At 56.1% G+C, this 20,460-nt stretch overlaps 1 protein-coding gene across 3 annotated transcripts in view; it reads right to left on the reverse strand.

Moving 5' to 3' along the window:
* Positions 1 to 20,460, reverse strand: part of IFT43 (intraflagellar transport 43) — a 92,227-nt gene that overhangs the window by 16,313 nt on the left and 55,454 nt on the right. For 2 of the 3 annotated variants that reach the window (XM_055129969.1, XM_055129967.1), the window contains exons 4-6: positions 11,392 to 11,424; positions 10,750 to 10,793; positions 3,263 to 4,440 (exon numbers count right to left, since the gene is read on the reverse strand). In XM_055129969.1, coding sequence (XP_054985944.1) covers positions 4,088 to 4,440; positions 10,750 to 10,793; positions 11,392 to 11,424 — 430 coding nt within the window. In that variant the 3' untranslated portion in view covers positions 3,263 to 4,087. Of the gene's footprint in view, positions 1 to 3,262; positions 4,441 to 10,749; positions 10,794 to 11,391; positions 11,425 to 20,460 lie in introns of those variants that run through there. The other variant, XM_055129968.1, reaches the window with a different exon arrangement.

The raw sequence follows: 20,460 nt of genomic DNA on the forward strand, positions 1-20,460 counted from the left end.
CTCCTCTCCCCCGCCGCCCCTCAGGGATCATTCCTGGTGGTGCTCAGGGGTATGGAAAATGCTGGGGATCAAACCCAGGTCGGCTCTGTGAAGGCAAGTGCTTTACCTGCTGTACTATCGCTCCCCCACCACGTCCCCCCCGCTCCAAGCTCATTTTGAAAACATTAGGTAGGCAAGCCCCTGAGGTTCCCCTTAGGTTTGGGTCGGGGACCACCATCCAATGTTTTAATATAAGGGAACATCTTTATTAAGCAAGAGAAAGGACCTGAGGTACAAGGGTTCCAATTTCTCTGTACTTAAGAGAGTCCTCTCGGCTCAGTCTGTCTCCAGGACAGAGCTATGGAGCTTGGAGCGTGGCTGCCGCTGACAGGACAAAGGCTCCCGCAGGAGGGATGAGGAGGCTCTTCCCAGAGAGACGAGGGAAGCCGGGAGAAGGGGCCCAGGAGCCAGGAGAGAAGAGCGGGTGGGCGAGCGGCCGGGCAGCAGATAGTGTTTTTTTTTTTTCCCCTAATTCCACCTCTCCTCCCGCCTGGCTGTGTTCAGACACTTTTAACTATTTTCCCTATTGACATGGATAGAAAATTGAGCAATTACCCTTAAACTCTGAGCTCTCAGATCATCCAGATTGCTACACTTAAAGAATTAAGTTCCCAATTGCCCCGGGCTACAAGTGCCTCCACTCAGCGTTCCTGGAGGAATTGAACACTTTTGGATTGGCTATAAAGACTCATTACTCAGGATTCGAGCTGTTTGGCTTCCGTCAAGACTGGACTCCGGGATTCAAAACGAAGCTGGGGTCTCCCAGCAGGGAAGAGGCAGGCCGGTGTGGCAAGGAGGGGGTCACCATCCCATGCAGAGACCCAGGCTCCCCCAAAGCACCATGGTTCCCTGCCAGAAAGATCATCCTCGGGGCTGGAGGCGGAAGGGGACTGGGCCCCACCTGGCAGTGCCCAGCGGTCACACCTGATGTTGCCTGGGGGACAGTAGGAAATGCTGGGGCTGACACCCTGGGCCGGCTGCGGGCAAGGCAAACGTCCTAGGGCTGTACTATCCCTCGGATTCACTTTCCATTTCTACGGACAAATTTTAGGGCTGGAAAGTTAGTTCGTTTGTGCCTAACTTGAACTTAACTCAGAGCAAAAGAACCTAGGAGCTGAATTCATACCTATGAGTGCTTTCAAAGAGGTGTGTGTGTGTGTGTGTGTGTGTGTGTGTGTGTGTGTGTGTGTGTGTGCGTGTGTGTGTGTTGGAGATTATTATTATTACTATTATTTTGCTTTTTGGGTCACACCCAGCGAGGCACAGGGGTTACTCCTGGCTCTGCACTCAGGAATTACTCCTGGCTGTGCTCGGGGGACCATATGGGATGCTGGGAATCGAACCTGGGCCTGCTGCATACAAGGCAAACGCCCTACCTGCTGTGCTACCACTCCAGCCCTATTTCATTGTGAATAGTTCCCATCTTTTCTAAAGAGAAAGAACAGCCTCCCTCGTGTTCATGTGCCTCCTCTCGTTCGCTCTGCACCACATTTGCTTTCGGGGAGCTGGATTTTAGATCTGCGAGTGCTTCCTGGGCTAGAGAGGTGACGGGACAGACGTTTCAGCTGCCATCTTCCACAGGTGCCCTGCCCCTGCCCAGCCCCCACGGGTGGACGATGTGTCGACTTACTTGGCCCTTCTTGCTGAAGTCCCAAGTCACTTCCCAGCACGTCCTCCCTGTCTCGCCAGCCCAGACCAGGTCTCGGAGCGTCTCTTTCTTACGCCTCAACTGCAGTGTGTCCTCACTTTCCCAGCCATATGACGACTTCTCTGGTTTCTGTTTCCCCGGCTAGACAGGAAGCTTGATGTGGGTAAGGACTAAGCACGTTTGGTCACCTACACACCCCCCGTGCCTGGCCCCACGCATCACACAAGGCAGGCACTCAGCAAACATCTAGTAAACACACGAGCGAATGGATGACCTGCCCAAGGTCGCCTGGAATCCAGCTCAGACGGGGGCCAGCCTGGTTCCACATCCCATGTCCCATCTCTTCATACACCTGGTCGGGCGGAAGGCTCAAGGTCTCCTGGCCAACTAGACGCGTGATTCCAGGAGCAGATCATCAGGCTGACCCAGGCATGATGCTCATCTAGACAGGCCAGTCCTGCCCCCATCACACTGGGACCCTGACTTGATCTGGGGCCTCCGGCCACCCATCACCCTCAACACATCTCCAAAATCACGAAGTCCCGATGTCTCTGAAGCACAGCTCTAGATGCAATTCAGCCAGCACATTTGAGAAAAGCCTTCTTGAACTTTTTCTTTTCACCCCAGAAATGCAACGTGGGCAAGCACTGCCACCGACACCCTGCACTCGAGACGAGGCTGCTTCTGAAGTCACTTCTGGTCCTTATGTGTTCAGAAACCTTTCTGAAAACTTGGCCACAGCCCCTGAACTCAGAGACATCATCCCATATTGGGTCAGAGACCCAGTTTAAGCAGCTAGAAAGGCGAGGACTGGCAATCTTCACTTTAATCCAAGGCAGTCTATATGGGATGCTGAAAATCCGCAGGTGAGCATGGGCCAGAATCAGGGCCGAGGTACTACAGGACCAGCTTCTCTCTTAGAATGTTTTTTAATTTATTGAGATTGATTGCAATCCTGTGGCTTACAGTGCTGCTACCAATGGTTTTTCATGTACATAATTGCATTGCCAGAGTACCCACGTTTCTCCTCGAGGGACCCCATCCCCCCTCCCTGTCAGCCCCCTCACCTCCAGCCAGCTTCCTGCTAACGGTGACCGCCAGGCCCCGTCCCCATATGGCGCCTCCTCAGGCCGGGCCTTTCCTCGAGAGGCCTTTCCTAGCCTTGTCTCCCTAAGCAAATCCGAAACTTCCCGTAGAGCCAGTCAGTACACCTCCGCCCTTCCTCAGAGCCCCGACCCACAGGGATCGCGTCCCCCTCCAACTCGTGGCCTCTCCTGCTGGGAGCCGCCAGTGCGCTGGCTTCCAGCTGTCACCTCTGCCCTCCTTCTGCGGACACCTCAGCCATGCCCACACTGGCTTTCCTCTTTCATTGCCTTCCAGAACAGAGTCCCACAGGGCACTCGTTTTCAAATCCCCTCCCTTCCCCGTGCTGCTGCCGCCACTACTGTTGCCCTGGCACTGGGGGTGGCAACATGCCCGCTGTGCTGCCTCCACACTGTCACCCATGGTGCTCACCAGGGCACACAAGCAGGGTGTGTTCACTCAGCGGCAGGGCTCACCAAGGTCCGCACTTTTAGCTGTGGTGTTTGCAGGTGCCCACTCTGTGTGTGTGTGTGTGTGTGTGTGTGTGTGTGTGTGTGTGAGTTGGGGGGTGCTCTTAGTTGTGGCACACCACTAATTTTTATTTCTTCTTGTGTGGGGTTGGTGCTCAGGGGCTATTCCCGGCTCTGCACTCATGTGTGACCCCTGGCAGCGCTTACAGTACCAAACGTGGTACCAGGGATCAGACCAGGAAGACTGGGATACAGGCAAGCACCATCCCCCTGTCCTGTCTCTCTGGCCCATGGCAAGCAGCTCTCTTGGGTGTGGCGCTGGCTAGGGGCTGCACACTTTTCAGTGCGTACACAAACGTGTCTGCAGTACAGCCCAGCGCCGGCCATGACAGTCGTCACTAAGAGCCAAACTGTCGGAGTGTGTGGGGTCCTAGGGATTCAAACTTGCTACCGGACACTGGCAGGAGAGGCACCCCGAGCCCCTGTGCTATTCCTCTGGGCCAAGAAGATTCCCGGAAGATTTTGTGAAGGGCTCGCAAACGACTTCCTGAACAGGCCCGGTCCAACTCGCAGATGCATTTAGTTCGGTGTCTGAAGTGAGTTTTGCAAGTTGCCCCGATTTGGGAATATAAATTTGAATAGGAAAACGTGGGGTCTTCTGAGATGAAATGTGAGCAGGAGAAGTCTGAGGCAGGAATGACACCTCCTCCAGGGGCCACTGTAGGTCCCACCCTGCCAGCGATCCCCTCAAGGCAGCTGAGCCTGTAGCCTGCCACGGACTTGCCAGCGTCCCCACGCAGTGCGTTCTGGCTAGCCAGCAGACCCCCAAACCACCTCTAAGTGTCACTCACTCCCGGGTCCTCATTCTACAGCCGAACACGCCATCTCCAAACAAGTGCTTTCTTCTCCGACGCGTCTGTTCTCTTCCCTGGGAAGCCGGGGACATCAAGGGGGAGACATCAGTGGGAGGCGCGTCTTCGCTCTCCCTGGGCGCCTTCCCCAGGGAAGCTGCGGGAACCGGCGAGGAGAGCAAAGCTAGGGAGGTGGAGGGCTGAGAAAGACGGCGGCGTGCGAGGCGCGGCTCCTGGGGGTCTTCCGTGAAAGGCAGGGAGGAAGGGCGTTCCGTCAGAAGCATCTGGAGGGCAAGGACCGTCTTCCTCAGCCTGGTTCCAGTGTCCGGAGCATCTGGTGGAGGAGGCCCTTGTTTGCAGGCCTACCAGTGAAACTCCACCCTGGGCAGGAGAGGGAGCTCCATGGGCTGGGCACAGGCTTTGCATGCAGGACGCTGGGTTCAACCCCCAGCACCCCATGGTTTCCTGAGCACTGTGCATGGAGTAGTTCCTACCTGCCTGTCAGGTATGACCCCAAAACAAACAAACACAAATCAATCAAAATACAACCTCAAGGCTGGTGAAAGGAAGAGACCCCCTTGCCCGGAGGTGGTGCCTGGACCTCACCACCCATTTTTCTATTCTCCAAAAATGCATCTCCTTTGAGACTGCTCGCCACCCGCCCACCTTTACCAGGAATAAGGGAACCTCCAGGCCCTTCCGTGTTGAGTGTGCTCCCTTGCATGGACAACCTCAAGGACCCGGATGTGACTTCAATAAGGGGGCCGGCTGGTTTCCCCCCACAGGTGCCCAGAGATCTGCTTCATGCCATTGCCGAATGATTCAGGACAACCATCCACGAGTCTTTCCGCCTCCTGGTTATCCTAAGTTTGGAGGACCATCCTTCACTAACCAACCAAGTAATTCTCTGAGCAAAGATCATTCTAGAAACTAGCTAAAATGTAACATATGATTCTTACTGCATAATGGATTCTAAACATTCACATATAGTGAAATGGACTAAGTCGAGTGTGAAGTGTAACAGATGAACTGATTTTCCATCAAAGGACTCGGGCATAACTGCAGGGAAAACAGATTTATGCTGGGAGAGGGCCCCCCCCCCCGCTCCCCACCTCCCAGGAGGGGAAAATCAAGTGCACACTCAAACAAGAAAGGGCTGAGGCGCCAAACCTCCACGGCCAAAATAAAGGCTCGGACCAGAGATGACAGCTCAGAGGGAGAGCACAGGCCTTGCGTGTGAGAGGCCTGGAGTCCAATCCCTGGCACCACTGCAAGGCCAGATCGCAAACTTCACATCCCGAGATCACAGGGAGGAGGAAGGCACTCAAGGCTTCTTGGAAAACAGACACCTGTCTTCTCCCCACCTGAACGAAACTGGATTCGGTTTCCTCTCCATCCTGCTGGGCACGGCACAAGCCCTCCCCTCCCCGCCTCTTCCCTTCCCAGGCCGGGACATGCCAACAGAGCTGAATACCAGTTGTTATGGCACCCAAGCCCCAAGCAAGAACGCTGGCGTTTGGTCTGTATCAGACCTTGGTTCTGGACGTGCGGAGGTCAGAGGTGAGCACAGCAGCCTTCTCACCCTGCTGCCGCCACTCCTCAGCACAGGGTCACGGGCCTGTATTCGAGGTTTCAATGGGCTCAACTGAAAATAACGGGCAAGTCTGTCAGCAGGTGAACAGGAGGCCAAACTGTAGTTCATACAATAGCCTGAGCGCAGTGCACGGCTGGGTCTGGGCCTGCCCTTCTACCTGAAGGCCCCCCACCACAATGTCCATCCCCCACGTCCAGGACGGGGCTCTCTGTCCTGAGACACAGCAGCAGGCATGTCAGCTGTCAGTGTGCAAAGCAGCCATCCTGCATACATTTTCACATTAAGGAATAGGGAAAAAATCATTACAATGAGTGAAAAAAAAGCCAGACACAAAAGTGTATGAACATATGATTTGTCCGAAGTTCTAGGAAATACAAACCACTACAGAGTGACAGAAGTCAGGTCAGTGATGGCCTGGACTTGGGAAGGGAATAGGGTGGAAGGGAAATGCTCTGTCTGCTGAGTGTGGTGGCAGATTCACAGATGACATGGGTCATATCAGACCTTAATAAAGTTGATTTTAAAAGGCGTGTGATATAATTCAAAACCGCCGCCATACCCCCGGCCTGACACCACCATCTCAAGACGAACCTCACCAAGATATAATCTACTGAAAATTTGGGTATGTGGGTTTTATGACTGAAATCTCCAGGCTTTCTCGGAGTTGGGATGGGCTACCTCCCCCTACCTCCCTGTACTTCCAGAAGCCTCGGCAGTCACATCCACACCTCAAAGCTGCCACCCAACTGAAAAGCTACTCCAGCCTTACCATGCTAATAAAAATACCGAATGCCCTGAACAAACACCATGACCTCTTGGCACCTGTACTGCAAACTATAATGCACAATAGGAAAAGGAGAGAGAGAGAGCAAGAAGGAAAGTGCCTCCCATAGAGGGAGGCTAGGGGTTGGGGGTGGGAGGTTGGGGAATGGTGGTAGGGAAACAGGGGACATAGGTGGTGGGAAATGTACACTGGTGGAGGGTTGGGTGCTGGATCATTGTATGACAAACACAATTATGAACAGTTTTTGTAATGGTCTATGTCATGAATATTCAATTAAAATTTTTTAATTAAAAAAAAGTAATGTGGAGTTTATGCCCAATTCAATCAGTATAACCAATGGCTGAATAAATAGCAGTACTCCTACATTAAAAAAAAAAGCATTTGATAACGGTCAGAGAGATAGTGCAGTGGGTGGGGCATTTGCCTTGCACAAGACTGACCCAGGTTCAATCCCTGACCCCACCTACGGTCCCCCAAGCCTTGGCAGGAGTGATCCCTGAGCACAGAACCAGGGGTAAGCCTGGGCACAGCGGGGTGTGGAGTCCTGTCCCCGCCACAAAGGGGCTGCCATAGACATATTTTCAGAATTCAATGGGGGAAAAGGCACAAAGCTCAACAGCAGGAACGTGGGACACGTGGATCCCAAGCAGCAAAGGCGGGGACGCCGGTGGGCGAGGGCAGACTGCTGGCGTGGGAGTCAGGACATCTGAGCTCCTCACCCGGCCCCGCGACCCTGTCCACTAACCCCCTGCTCCCCATTTCCTAACGTGTCAGGAGACACGAGGAGACAAGACAATTCGGGTCTAATACCACGATCGCGGGTCTAACGGCCACGACGCCGTGACGGCGGCCAACACAGCCGTGACACTCGACAGTCACTCTCCGGGACGCAGCAGCTTCCCAAGCATGGAGATAAAGGCAGGAGCACCGCGCCAGAGTCTGGTCCGGCCGGTGTGGGACGACAAGGCCCTGAGGGGAAGGCGGGCTAGACCGAATCCAAAAGATGGTGACCAGAGTAAGCGCCTCATTGGCGGCATCGCAAACTGCACCCTGGCTCCTTAACCACACGAGAGCCCCCACCCCACCATACGCACAGCGGGGTGCCCTGGCCTGTGACTCACCCTGGGCATTCCAGCAGACGGCCACCCTGCAATTTTTATTTATTTATTTTTTTGTGACTAGTGGCTGGAACATTTGGAAGGGCAGGCAGGCTCAAAGTGTGGTCAGCAGGGGCCAGAGCGATAGCATAGCGGGTAGGGCATTGCACGCGGCTGACCCGGGTTCGGTCCCCGGCATCCCATATGGTCCCCCAAGCACCGCCAGGAGTAATTCCTGAGTGCAGAGCCAGGAGTAACCCCTGAGCATCGCTGGGTATGACCCAAAAAGAAAAAAAAAAAGTGTGGTCAGCAGCCCCACTCATGAGCCACCATGGCCACCGGGTTTAGCTCTAAAGACACCCAAGCCGCCTGTCTGGAGACTCAGGGCCGGTAAGAGAAACGCCAGGCGAATGCGTGTCTGTAGGGCCCCAGGGATCAGGAGGGGCCTGGCAGTGAAAAGGCGCTCCCTGAGGGGAGCCGAGGAGGAATGTCTGGTAAAATGAGCCTTCGAGAAGGGATATTGGGGGAAAGTCAAGAGAAGTGGTGAAGAACGGCGAGCGCGGGCCCAGCCCATGCTGACGTCTAATGCCCGAACTCCTTCCTCCCTCAAAACCCCTCTGGAAAGAGACGAAGCAGAGGAATTCTTTTTAATGACCCCTGCCTTCCTAGCCTGGCGTTCGGAAGCAGCAGTGTCAGACTCCGGTGTGCAAAATGCTCGCCCAGGGAGCACGGCTAAATTAACGCACATTAATTGAAATTAATCCCTGGGCCCCCACTCCAGCTTCTGATTTGTGGTGATCTGGGAACCTGCATTTTAGCCATCATTCCCCATGTCCCCCGCCCCTTCTCGCCGGGTTTTGCAAATGTCCTACGTGATCCTTTGCCCAAATTCTGGGAGTTGCCAAAGCACAGGTAACCGTCTGACTCTCGTGAACTTAAATTTCCTCCTTCACCTTGCACCGCATGCAAGGGCTGGCTGACGGCGGCTCCGGCCCCCCACGCCTGGCCCTGAGAGAGCTGCTTGCCTTCCTGCTGTAGGCAGTGGGAACACCAGAGGTGTCCCTGCTCCCTGATGGGGGGACAGCAGGAAGTACGGGGCAGTGATGCCTGGGGTGAAGGGGCCCCACCAAGCCAGGGACCCAGGCAGCCACGAAGCCTGCACGAGCTAGTTCCCGCACACGGGCACGGAGTGCAGGCACCCAACTATGACATGTGATGGAGACGGAAGTTCTAAGCAAGGAGGCTAAGGGGCAGGGGAGAAGAGCGGCAGTGGAACAGCTGAAATCCGGACTGAGAACAGGCAAGACTGAGAACCACAAGACTGGGGGAGAGTTCCGGCCCGGAAGGTGTGAGGCTGACAGTGCTCGTGGAGAAGCCGGAGAGCCTCAGCTGGCCCAGGGGAGACCCCGAGGAACAGCCAGGCCCTGAGCAGACGTGCTGGTGGTGGTGGGGGGGGGCTGGGGGGGTGCTAACTCGAGACTCGTGCTCCTGAGGCTGAAGAACAAGCCCCCAAATGGTTAGACTGAGCAGCAGACACACGAGCACACACCCAAATACAGATCACATGCTAAGGAACAGAGCTTCACAGGGCAATAAAAGACCGTTACGTTGCAATAAAAACGCTCCAAACTGAAGCACAATTCGGAATGGACTGGAACCAGCCAAAACCGAGCTTCGGTTGTCTGTGCGACAATTCCAATCAGCTTAAACCCACAGGACCCATAAAGGGGAGGGAAGAAAACACATACATAAGCTTAAGGAAATAATGGCCAACACTTTGCAAACATGATGAAAATGTTGAGTCCACAGACTGAAGAAGCACAAAGTCGACCCAACTCGGGCTGGTCATACCCAAGCTGCTGAGAGCGACTGACGGAGGAAACTACATCTTAAAGGCAGCCCCCGAGCGGGGAGGGGGGTGGCTGGACACGTAGCTCCGTGGCAGAACTCAGGCTTCACACACCCGAGGCCCCAGGTTCAAACCCCAGCACCAGAAAAACCAATATATACCATGGTGGGGGAGAGTGCATATACACGGAGAGCAAAGGTGAGGATGGCTCTGAGTTTTTCATCGGAACAACACGAGCAAGGAAACAAGTCAATAAAACGTTAGATGGAAAACAAAAGCAGATTGGGAGTTAGAGCCAACCCAGGTTCACTTCCCAGCACCACGTGGTCCCCAGAACACTTGCCAGATGCAGTCCTGCAGAGCCTAAGGCCACCCGTGGGACCCCAGAAGCCCACAGCACCGCGGGGGGTGGCCCGGGCATCCCCCAGCCTGCAGGCCCTGCGCAGCACTGCGTCCTCGGGCCCTTGTACTGGACAAATGGCCTTGTTGGCTGAGAGTCACTGGTGGGACGCCCCCCACCCCCACAACCCTCCTGAGCACTGCTGGGAGGCCCTAAACAAAAATGGAAAAAAGTATCATCAGCACAAATGTCACTGTAGGTAAAGACATTTTCAGACATGCAGGGCTGAGAGGATCTGATGCCAGAAAACCTGCTCTACAGACACGCCGACACATGTATCACGGGCAGGAGGACCGTGATTCCAGACGGGACAGCGACAGACACAATGGCACAGGCACGAACTATAAGCCTGGGTGAGAGGACACGGTCTGGACAGGGGCCAGAGTGATGGCACAGCAGGACAGGTGCTCACCTTGCATGCGGCTGACCCAGGTTCAATCCCTGGCACCTTCTGTTTTCCCCCCAAGCCCCACCAGGAATAATCCCTGGGCATAGCTGGGTGCGGCACCAAAAACGAATGTTAAAAATAAAAAAAAAAAAGAAAATAAAAAAGAAAAAGAAACAGTGTTTGGTACACAACAAACACCTAACACATAGTAGCTATTGCTACTACTATGGCGTCTGTGATGGTGACTTCTCCAGGAGGTGGAGGCACTGGAGAAAAGAACATCCGAGTGAGAGAGGGGGAGGGGTGGGAGACCTCTCCCAGGTGCCGCTTCTGCTGGGTTTCAAGGCTGTCGGGGGATGTGTGTGTGCAGGAGGTGGGGGTGGTGCCCTCGGCCCCACACAGACAGGGCGGCACAGGCTGGGCGGGCCCCTGCAGACGTTTCCAGAAAGGCAGCACCCGACAGTGCCTCCACTGCATCCCACAGGGGGCCCTGGACGCTCGGGGGGGGGGGGGCTGTCTCTGCAACCCTCTCCAAGGGTCCCTTACCTCCGTCATCGGATCTGTCCAGGCTCTGCTCTTTGAGGCGCTGGCTGCACCCAAGGGAAGGAAAGCGAAGCAGACAATGAACTTCAAACGCGGGAAGAGAGAACCCCGCTCTCACCGGAACCCCTCTCTCCTAAACGCAAAGGTCTCGGAGCCCAGTTTCCTCCACCAGCTCGGTCAAACCTAACCGCCCAGCTGAGCTGGCCACGTCTGGTCGCACAGGCTGTACACTGTCCCCTATGGCAGCCCAATAGGCTTGGGCGTGAATGTTCCCTGACTCTAAAGCTCGGAAAGGGGCTGGCCCTGTGTTAAGATGCCAGCCCTTGCCTACATACCAGCTTCCTTCCTATAGATTCCTTAGTGGGAAGCTAAGCTCAGAAGCTGGCATTACTTCTGCCCGCATGTCCTAACAGCAGAACCTTGGCTCCATGCCCCGACACTGGGACAGACAGTTCTAAGACACACAGGGAAGGAGATGGGACACGGGCATCCGTGCCAGAGCTGGGCCTTCAGCTGAAGCTGCAGCATTAGCCAGCCCCTGGATTCCTATGACTGACGCCAGCCCCGGGTCACAGCCAGACTCATGCAACAGGGATCAGACTGCACCGGTCACCCAGGGGATGCGGCAAAAAGACGGAAACTCACTCTTCCACTTCTTCAAAAGCTTTCTTTCCAGGTCTGAAAAACAACACAAAACAAGAAAGACCACGTCAATGAGAACCTCTCATCTCACACGATGGGGAGCTATATTAGGGGTCTGGGGGCAGGGAGAGGGACTTCAAGAGGGGAGAGGTCATTTATGTGCATTCCTCCAAGCTCTTTTTTTTTTCTTTTTGGGTCACACCCAGCGATGCTCAGGGGCTGCTCTTGGCTCTGCGCTCAGGAATTACTCTTGGTGGTGCTCAGGGGACCGTATGGAATGCCGGGGATCGAACCTGGGTCAGCTGCGTGCAAGGCAAATGCCCTACCTGCTGTGCTATCACTCTGGCCCCTCCTCCAAGTTCTTTACTAAGCAAATCCTAAGTGTTTTATTTGTTAGATTCCTCCGAGATGGACAGATGTCCAGTAACCAGCATGCAAGAATTATAGACACTGTACATAATGATTTCTAGCCTTATTTCAGTAGAGTTCCAAATGAAACTGTTGAGTGCATTTATTTTGCTTTTTGGGGTCACACCCGGTGATGCTCAGGGGTTACTCCTGGCTCTGCACTGAGGAATTACTCCTGGTGTTGCTTGGGGGACCACATGGGGTGCTGGGGATTGAAGGCAGGTTAGATGCATTGCAAGATAAATGCCCTCCCTGCTGTACTATCACTCTGGCCCCAAACTTTGGAGTTTAAAGGTAAGATGAGTGAGAAGGCCCGAACTCAGATGACAGTTGATAAAGTGCCCTGCTTTCTCCCTGCAGCAAACCGGTCAGGCGAAGAGAGGCCTTTCAAGGATGAAGCCTGGGTCTGACCGGGTTGTAGGTCAGGGTCCTTGCTCCACACTGCCATACCAGGGACCACGAGATCAGGGGGGTGAGCAGGGACCCTGAGGCATTCCAAGACACCAGGAAGCCTGAGCGTGCATGGACATCTAGCTAAGGTCACGTTCCCCGACTTGACTGTGCACAAGAACCTCTTGGAAAGTTTGTCAGCCTTGTAGGGGGTTCAGAGCGGGAAGTGAGAGGCCTCGGAAGGAGCCGGTCCAGAGAGAAGGGCCCGGCAACAGTACCGGGACACAAGTCCTGAGCACAGCTGGTGTGGACCACCCCCCACCCCCCACCCCCAAAAGAAGGGAAACCCAGGGGCCGGAGCAATAGCACAGCGAGTAGGGCACTTGCCTTGCACGCAGCCGACCTGGGTTCCATCCCCGGCATCCCAGATGGTCTCCCCAGTACCGCCAGGAGTGATTCCTGAGTGCTGAGCCAGGAGTAACCCCTGAGCATCGCCAGGTGTGACCCAAAAAGAAAAAAAAAAAGCAACAAAAAAAGGGAAACCCAGAGGTCTAGATCACTCGGGAGGGCCCGGAGCTGAGTATCGTGCCCCTGGTACTGTAAATGGCGCAGGGAAAGGGAATAGAAGGTTCTAGGTCCCCTCTTTCCACGGGCAGTGGTCAGTGTCTGCAGAGCTCGGGGCAGCTTGGCTCTGGGCTGTCTCTGACGCACCCTCACCCCTGGGCTTCTTCCCCGACAGTGTGTGGAGAGCTTGAAAGACCCCCCATAAGACCCTGAGATCCCAGAGAGATCGGGGTGCTGCCAGCTGTCTTTAGAGGCGCCCCGTCTCCCAGCACTCACTCTGGTGGCTCAGAAGGGGGCCCCCTCACACATAGGGGCTTCTCTGAGGGAGGATGAGGGCTTCAGCCAGATCACGGTGAGTCAGAGAAGAGGCCCCAGGCGCCCACTTCGGCCCCCCACACCACAGCCCTGAGCCTTTCACAAACAGCCTCTTTCTCTCAGAAGGCCGGGGGCACTGCGACTTCCCCTGGCTGCCATGGCCCGTCCACACTGACAGAGCCTAGACTGTGAGGAGAGGACCCCTGAGCCCGGAGTTTGCACCCTGTGCCGCCAACAGAGCCGTGCCCGGGAGGCACTCACAGGGTCCCGGTGCCAGGCCTCCTCGGAAGATCCCCGAGGTGGCAGTTACTAGACATGACAGTTTCTTGTCACACAAATGAGCATCACTTTCCCACAGCTTCCTCCAGGTAGTGGATGGAACCACAGCCGCTCAGCAAGACAGAAGCCTTACCATCATCCTCAGCGGCCACCACACACACACACACACACACACACACACACACACACACACACACAGAGTCATCCTCAGCGTTCACTACTCAGCATTCACGACACACACACACACACACATACACTGTGTGTCCTCCCCTCACCTGCTGAGCTGACACACACACATACACAAATGGGAGTGTCTGTCCCCATCACACACATGCACGAGTATGCCCCCTCACATACACGAGCCAAGTGTCCCCCTCACCCTCAGTGCTACCTCTCCTCACACATTCACACATACACATTCACAAGCACACACTCATGTGCTTGTCCCCCTCACCCTCCAAGGTATCACTCCTCATACACACACACACACACACACATTCTCTCTCACACACGAGTGTCCCCTTCACATACACATGAGCAAGTGTCTCCCACACCTTCTAAGCTGCCATTCCTCACACACAAATACATACACACACACGTGTCCCCCTCACCCTTGGAACCACCACTCCTCACACACGCACACATACACACTCACACATATATGAGAGTCCCCCCTCACACACATGGGCAAGTGTACTCTATGCCCTCTGAGCTGCCACTACACACACACACACACACACACACACACACACACACACACACAATGGAAGTGTCTGTCCCCCTTCACATACACGCATGAGTATTCCTCCTCATGAGCAAGTGTCCCCCTCACCCTAGAGTCACCCCACTCCTCATACACACATACACAAACATAAATATGAGAATGTCCCCTCACATAAATGGACACAGGTATCCCCCTCACCCTTGGGGTCACCACTCCTCACACATAAACACTCATACGCATGTTCCCCTCATCTTCAGAGCCACCACTTTTCACATACACACACACACACACACATACATACTCTCACACACATATTCACACATGTCCCCCTTACTTTCAAAGTTGTTCTCTCTCAATCTCTCTCTCTCTCTCTCTCTCTCTCTCTCACACACACACACACACACACACACACACACACACACAGGTGTCCCCCTCACCCTCTGAGCCACCACTGCTCTGTCCCTTCAATGCTGCCTGGCTGTCTGCAGGTGAAACAGGGCCATCCCTTTTCCTCTTTCTATTGGAGCCCTGGCTGAGTGTGCTGGCAGGAGCTCAGTCTGTACATCTGTACACATACACATCACATGCACACCTATGAGTGTCCCCCTCACACATACACGAGCAAGTATCCCCCATCCCCCCCTGAGCTGCCACTCCTCACACAAGCACATTCACACAGGTGTCACCCTCACCTTCAGAGCCACCACTCTTCACACATACACATACACACTCTCACACACTCACACTTGTCCCCTTACCTTCAAAGCCACCATTTCTCTCTCCATCTCCCTCCCTCCCTTCCTCTCTCTCTCTCTGTCACACACACACACACACACACACTCACACAAGTGTTTCCCTCACCCTCAGAACCACCACCCTTCACACACGCACACATACACACACACATATGCACACACCCACACATGTCCCCCTTACCGTCAGAGTTGCCACTTCTCTCTCACACACACACTCACACACGCTCACACTCACACACGCTCACACACATGTCCCCTTCACCTCACCCTCCGAGTCACCATCCTCACTGGAGTGACACTCCTGCAGGCTCACGGGCAGGGCCTTGGCTCGGGGCTGGCTGCCGGGGGAAGGAAGCGGGCGCTCGCCACCTCCAGCCGCGATGCAGAGCCGATTAGAGGTGCTTGCTCAATATTCAAAATGTAAAACACAGAGGCCGCTGAACCAGCGCTTTGCAAAGTTAATTAAACGCCAGGTTTCTTTTCCAAAGCCACTCCATCACGGGCTGATTGCGCCGGCCAGTTTGCTGAATGGAGGGCCAACACGGGACCTCGAACACGTGTTCTCCCTCACCTCTGGCTGCGTGGACCAGCTGGCCTCCCGCCCCGCTGCCCTGCACAGGAGGGGAAGTCAGGACCGTCTCTGTGTGGCCTTTCCAAGCCGCTGGACACCGCTCGGCCCTGCCTCCCAGGCAAGAGCCACCGTCCAGGGCTCAGGCCTGTCACCCCCTCCTCCGTCCGTCCCGTCCCGGTCCTGGGGCTCAGCCAGGCCCTCTCTACAACGCGTGCTACGGGTCATGGCTTTGGGTGTCACGCGAGTACCCTGGGCTCCCAGGAGAGGCCCTCCTGCTCTTCGACACGGGAAGGCTCATGCCAGCAGCTAAGAGTCTCTGCGTCTGCTGGGTAGCGGGCACTTGACCTGGCCATCTCATACGGACACGCGTTACATACTGCCCGTTGTATGGAGTACTATGCACACTCCATAGGGCCGGCGAGAGCGTCCAGTAGCTGGACTGAGGTCAGCCTGCGGTGAGGCCCCCACAGGAGAGGCAGCTCGTCGCCCCACGCCTCGAGGGACAGGACTGCCCCGGCACTGCGGGACACGCTCCCTCCCCACGCGCCGCTCCAGGCCCGACTCCCCCTCCACACGAGGTCAAGCCTGCCGCCTGGCACAGAGCCCGACACCACGGCACTCGGCCTGTGGCAGCCCTGCTCTACTGACGACCGACAGCTCGTCCCCCGGCCCAAGGGAGCCTGTCCAGGGGGCCACCCGCCCCCTCCATCCCCTGCCCTAGGCTGGCCTTGTCTGGCTCTGATACCTTCCTCCCTCTGGCACCCGGGACCGCACTGTCACTCCAGAACCAGGGAATGTGTGAACTGAGGACACGCCTAATCCCGCTGGTGTATGCGTGGCCGTGGCCATTCATGTCCACCGCCAAACCACCAGGCTCGGGTTTTATTTTAGGACCCAGGGGCAAAGCAGGGGGACGGGCGGGGCGGGGGGCATGTGCGGGGCAGGGTGGGGCACGGGGTGGCTCTCTCCTCTCTCCCTCGCTGCATGAGACCGGAGGCCCCTCGAGCTGCTGCGTCCACGGGGGACGAGCTGAAGGGTGAAAGGCGGCCTAATGCAGACATCAGCCCCGTGGAAATGTGGCTCGGGAGTTTAATGGAACACTGCGGAGATCTAAATGGAGATAAAGCACCACGGCTCAGGGAGCAGCCGGGATGCTATCTTTATGCGGCATGACAATGTTCCGTGTTAATTAGACACCGTTAACCTATTTGAGCAGGGGACATCGCTGGGATGAATGGGAGGAAGTGCCCTTGAAGTCTCGCCCTCGGCACAGCCCACGCCGCTGGACCCGAGGAGCCTCACCTTCCTGCAGCCGGACGGGACCGGCTGGAATGGCCCGAGGGCCAGGCGCCGGGGGCTGGGGAGGGACGGCGAGGGCTCGGGCTCGGACACCCACTTACTACTGCAACTTGTCTGCCCACGGGGAGAGGCGGGGCCCCGTTCAGAGGCTCGCATGGGAGAGGCAGAGAGCACGGCCGTCCAGGAGCCAGGTTTGTGAGGCCAGGCGAGAGGCGAAGGGGCAGAGCAGACCGGGAAACCAAGGCAGGGGAGCAAAGCATTCGGAGGAGGAGTGTCTAAACTCCTTTGCTTATGAGATTTCCCGTCCAACAAAGGATCAAACTGTGCGTCCGCCCCACGCACGCACGCGAGCTCACTAGCGTCCCCGGGCGTGGACAGGCCAGGGCACCCCTCCCCTCCCAGCACCTCCGAAACCATCACCCATCACCCAGCTTCCTTCGTGCGTGGCGGCAGGCGGCCCGCTTAGCTGAGGGCTCCCTGGACCAACAGCACAGGCGACACCCAACTGCTCTCCATAAGCCCGAGAGTTCCCTGGCGGAGACACTTCTCCTCATTCCTCCCTCTCCTGCAGGGGAGTCCATGCCACCCCAGGTGAGACCTTTCCCGGGCATGTGTCCAGTGTGTCACTGTGCTGACTGAGTTTTTGCCCCTCCTTTAAAGACAAGCCGGCACCCCAGCACCCATAATCTGGCACTCTGCCGTGTGTGATCAGACTGGGCTCCTGCCAGCGCACTCAGCCAGAGGTGCAGGAGAAAGAGGAAAAGGGACAGCCCTGTCCTACCCACAGACAGCCAGGCCTTACGGCGCCCCGAAGGGAGGGCGCATGACAGGACAATTCCTGGGTGAAGTGTGTCCCCTGCTGGCCACATTCAAAACAGCAGCCTAGTTCTGAGTCAAACTAAAGGAGCAACTCCTTTATCTAGCCAGAAAGGGGAAGGGGTTGAGAGAAACAGCTTTAGCCACTGAAAACAAGTTATGGGAAGGTAGTGAGTGAGTGCATAAGGCGCCACCGGTAAATGTGAGATATGGAAGAGTTTGTGACCTCAGATCCTAGGGAGCTCAAACCAGCATTATTTTTATTTTATTCAGAACCTTACTGAAAAGTAATCACCTACTAGGTGTGAGCGGGAGGAGTCAGGATTCTTTCGGGATCCTTTGCTCTGGATGTCACAGTCTCCGAAGAGGCAAGAATGTTACAGAAACAACAGGAATAACAGCAGTATCTCCAGGAAAGGCCCCCTGCCCCCAGCAGAGCTGAAAGACTCCTCCCACCACTGGGGAAGTTGGGGGAGGGGCAGAAAGAGGAACCAAGACACCCTGGTTCCCTGAGAGAGGAACCAAGTTGGGGGAGGGGCAGAAAGAGGAACCAAGACACCTTGGTTCCCTGAGAGAGGAACCAAGGACACCCTGGCTCCAGAGTCGACCTGGCACTTCCAAACGCAGAAAGCCAAAGACCAGGCTTCCCCAAGGGCAGCTGGCAGGAGTGGGGCTAGAAATAAGGCCCCACCCCTTCACATGCCACTACTGCAGGACGTCTAGGGTCCAAATTTCACAGCCAAGAGAGGAAGACCCAAGCCAAATGCACGGCAACACCCAAGAAAGAAAAGAAGGAAACAGTGTTCCCACTGGGGGGCCCCAGAGGGGGGCTCCCTGGAAAGGTACCACGGGGGCAGGGGGGCAGGCAGAGAAGCAGTGGGAAGGGGCTTGTGGCTTAGGAAAGAGCCCAGCCAAGGGAGGCAACATGGGGGGCTGGGGGGTGCATAGCACGGGAGGCCCGGGGGGGCTGAAACAGAGACAGGGCAGCAGGCGACGCGGAGAATGGAGGGGCTGGCTGGGACAGGGACCCCCAGGGCCAGAGAGACAGCACAGGGTGCCCAGCACGTGGTGGGCAGACCCTCTGGCACGACCCATGGCCTCCGGAGCACTGCCAGGAGTGACACTCCGAGCACTGAGCCAAGAGTTAAGCCCTGCGCACAATTGTGTATGCCCTCCCGCCCGCCCCCCATAAAGCTTAAAACCCCACAGAGTAGTTAACATTACAGCTGGGTACGGGTGCGGGCCAGGATTCGGAGCCTGTGGCTTTTCCCCGTCATGAAGGTGGATGTGAATGAGGGTGAAGAGGTTTCGAATCCTTCCTGCACCCGGGCCATCCCCCCGACACGGCAAGTGTGACTTATAGGAACAGGGGAGGTGACCAGAGAGTGAGGCCAGCTCCAAAAAAGGCAGAGCGCGGCCTGACAGCAGACGTGACGGCTGAAACGAGTGGAAGCTCTGAGCCCACCGATCGGAGGCCAGCTTCCAGCGGAGCTTCCGGAACCCGGTACCTGAGTCTGTTTTTACCTGCTGTTGGTGGCCTCTGCAAGGCTCAGGTCCCACCCTGGTGACTAACCCAGCTGTGAGAGAGGAACCAAGGACACCCTGGCTCCAGAGTCGACCTGGCACTTCCAAACGTGGCCTCCGGTTCTCTGGCCCACACAGCACTTCCAGACGTGGCCTTCTGCACACTGGCCCACGTGGCACTTCCAAATGTGGCTTCCTGCACGCTGATCCACGTGGAACCGGAGGAGGACAGTGGCGAGGGGAGCCAGAGAGCAGGAAAAACCTTCGATTATAAAAGGGGGCTCTATGTGTGAGCATAATCATGCCACATTGCTTCTTTTCTACTAAACAACACTGATTACTCTGTAGGGAACCACGAAAGGAGGGAAAGACACAGGGATGATGTTCCTAACCACCCCTCCCCCCTTCTTCTTCTTCTTCTTCTTTTTTTTTTTTTTGAGAGCTGAATCCATCAGAAGGGGGAACAGGGAGAATTTGTGCTGGGAGAATTTTAACCAACGGCCGGGGCCTTGAATCACACCCTCCGAGCATCCAGCTGCTTACACTGCAAAGGAGCGAGCCCCCCGCTTCGCAGAGACGGGCGAGCTCAGGGGACATGACTTTCTTCCTTGCAAGTTTTTGGTTCAATAAGATGGCTTCATATGATCAACATCTCATTCCTGCGAGGGTCCCAGAGGACAGCCGTAAAGACAATTTTATTCTAACAGCCTCGCTGTTGCACAAATATTATAGTGCATGGCCTTTGCATGAACCTGAGATGAATGCGTGCGGCTTCCAAGGCTCGGGGATGGGAACGGTGCGGCGTGAGGCACATTCTGTTACACTAATTAACAGACTGACCTTGGGCAGCGGGCAAGGTGACATTGACGGGCCTCTGTGCTGTCCCCAACCTCATCCTCCCCCCATCCGCTAACTAACGGTGGGTGTTTCACTGCACTCAGGGTGGGCCTCGCAGGGCCAACCCCCCCCCACCACTGACCACTGGCCCTCACCAGTACTGTTCTCCCCATCTCCCAGGCCCCTTGGAGACCTGACACGTTCATCACTGCAATGGGCTGGCTTGGCGGGGCCGGCCCACAAGGCGTGGGAGACGATGGCGGGAAGCAAAGCCAAGGGAGCCCTCTGCCTTCTAGTTAATCACCTCTGGGCAGAGCGAACGCAACTCTTCCCTCCTGAAAATCAAAGACACTTCCGTCCCCGGGGCCAGGCTGCTGTGGAGCCTGCGGGGCCCATCTCTGAGGAGGGGCTGCTGTCCCTTCCCGTCCCTCTCCGACAGCAAGGCAGGACTCGGGGATCTGCACTCAGGGATCACTCCTGGCAGCCCTGGGAAACCATCGGGGGTGCTGGGGATTGAACCCTGGTCAGCTGCATGCAAGGCAAGCGCCCTACCCACTGTACTATCTCTCTGGCCCCTGCATTCTGCTTCT

Source organism: Sorex araneus, chromosome 3 (genome assembly GCF_027595985.1).
Source record: "Sorex araneus isolate mSorAra2 chromosome 3, mSorAra2.pri, whole genome shotgun sequence".
NCBI lineage: Eukaryota > Metazoa > Chordata > Mammalia > Eulipotyphla > Soricidae > Sorex > Sorex araneus.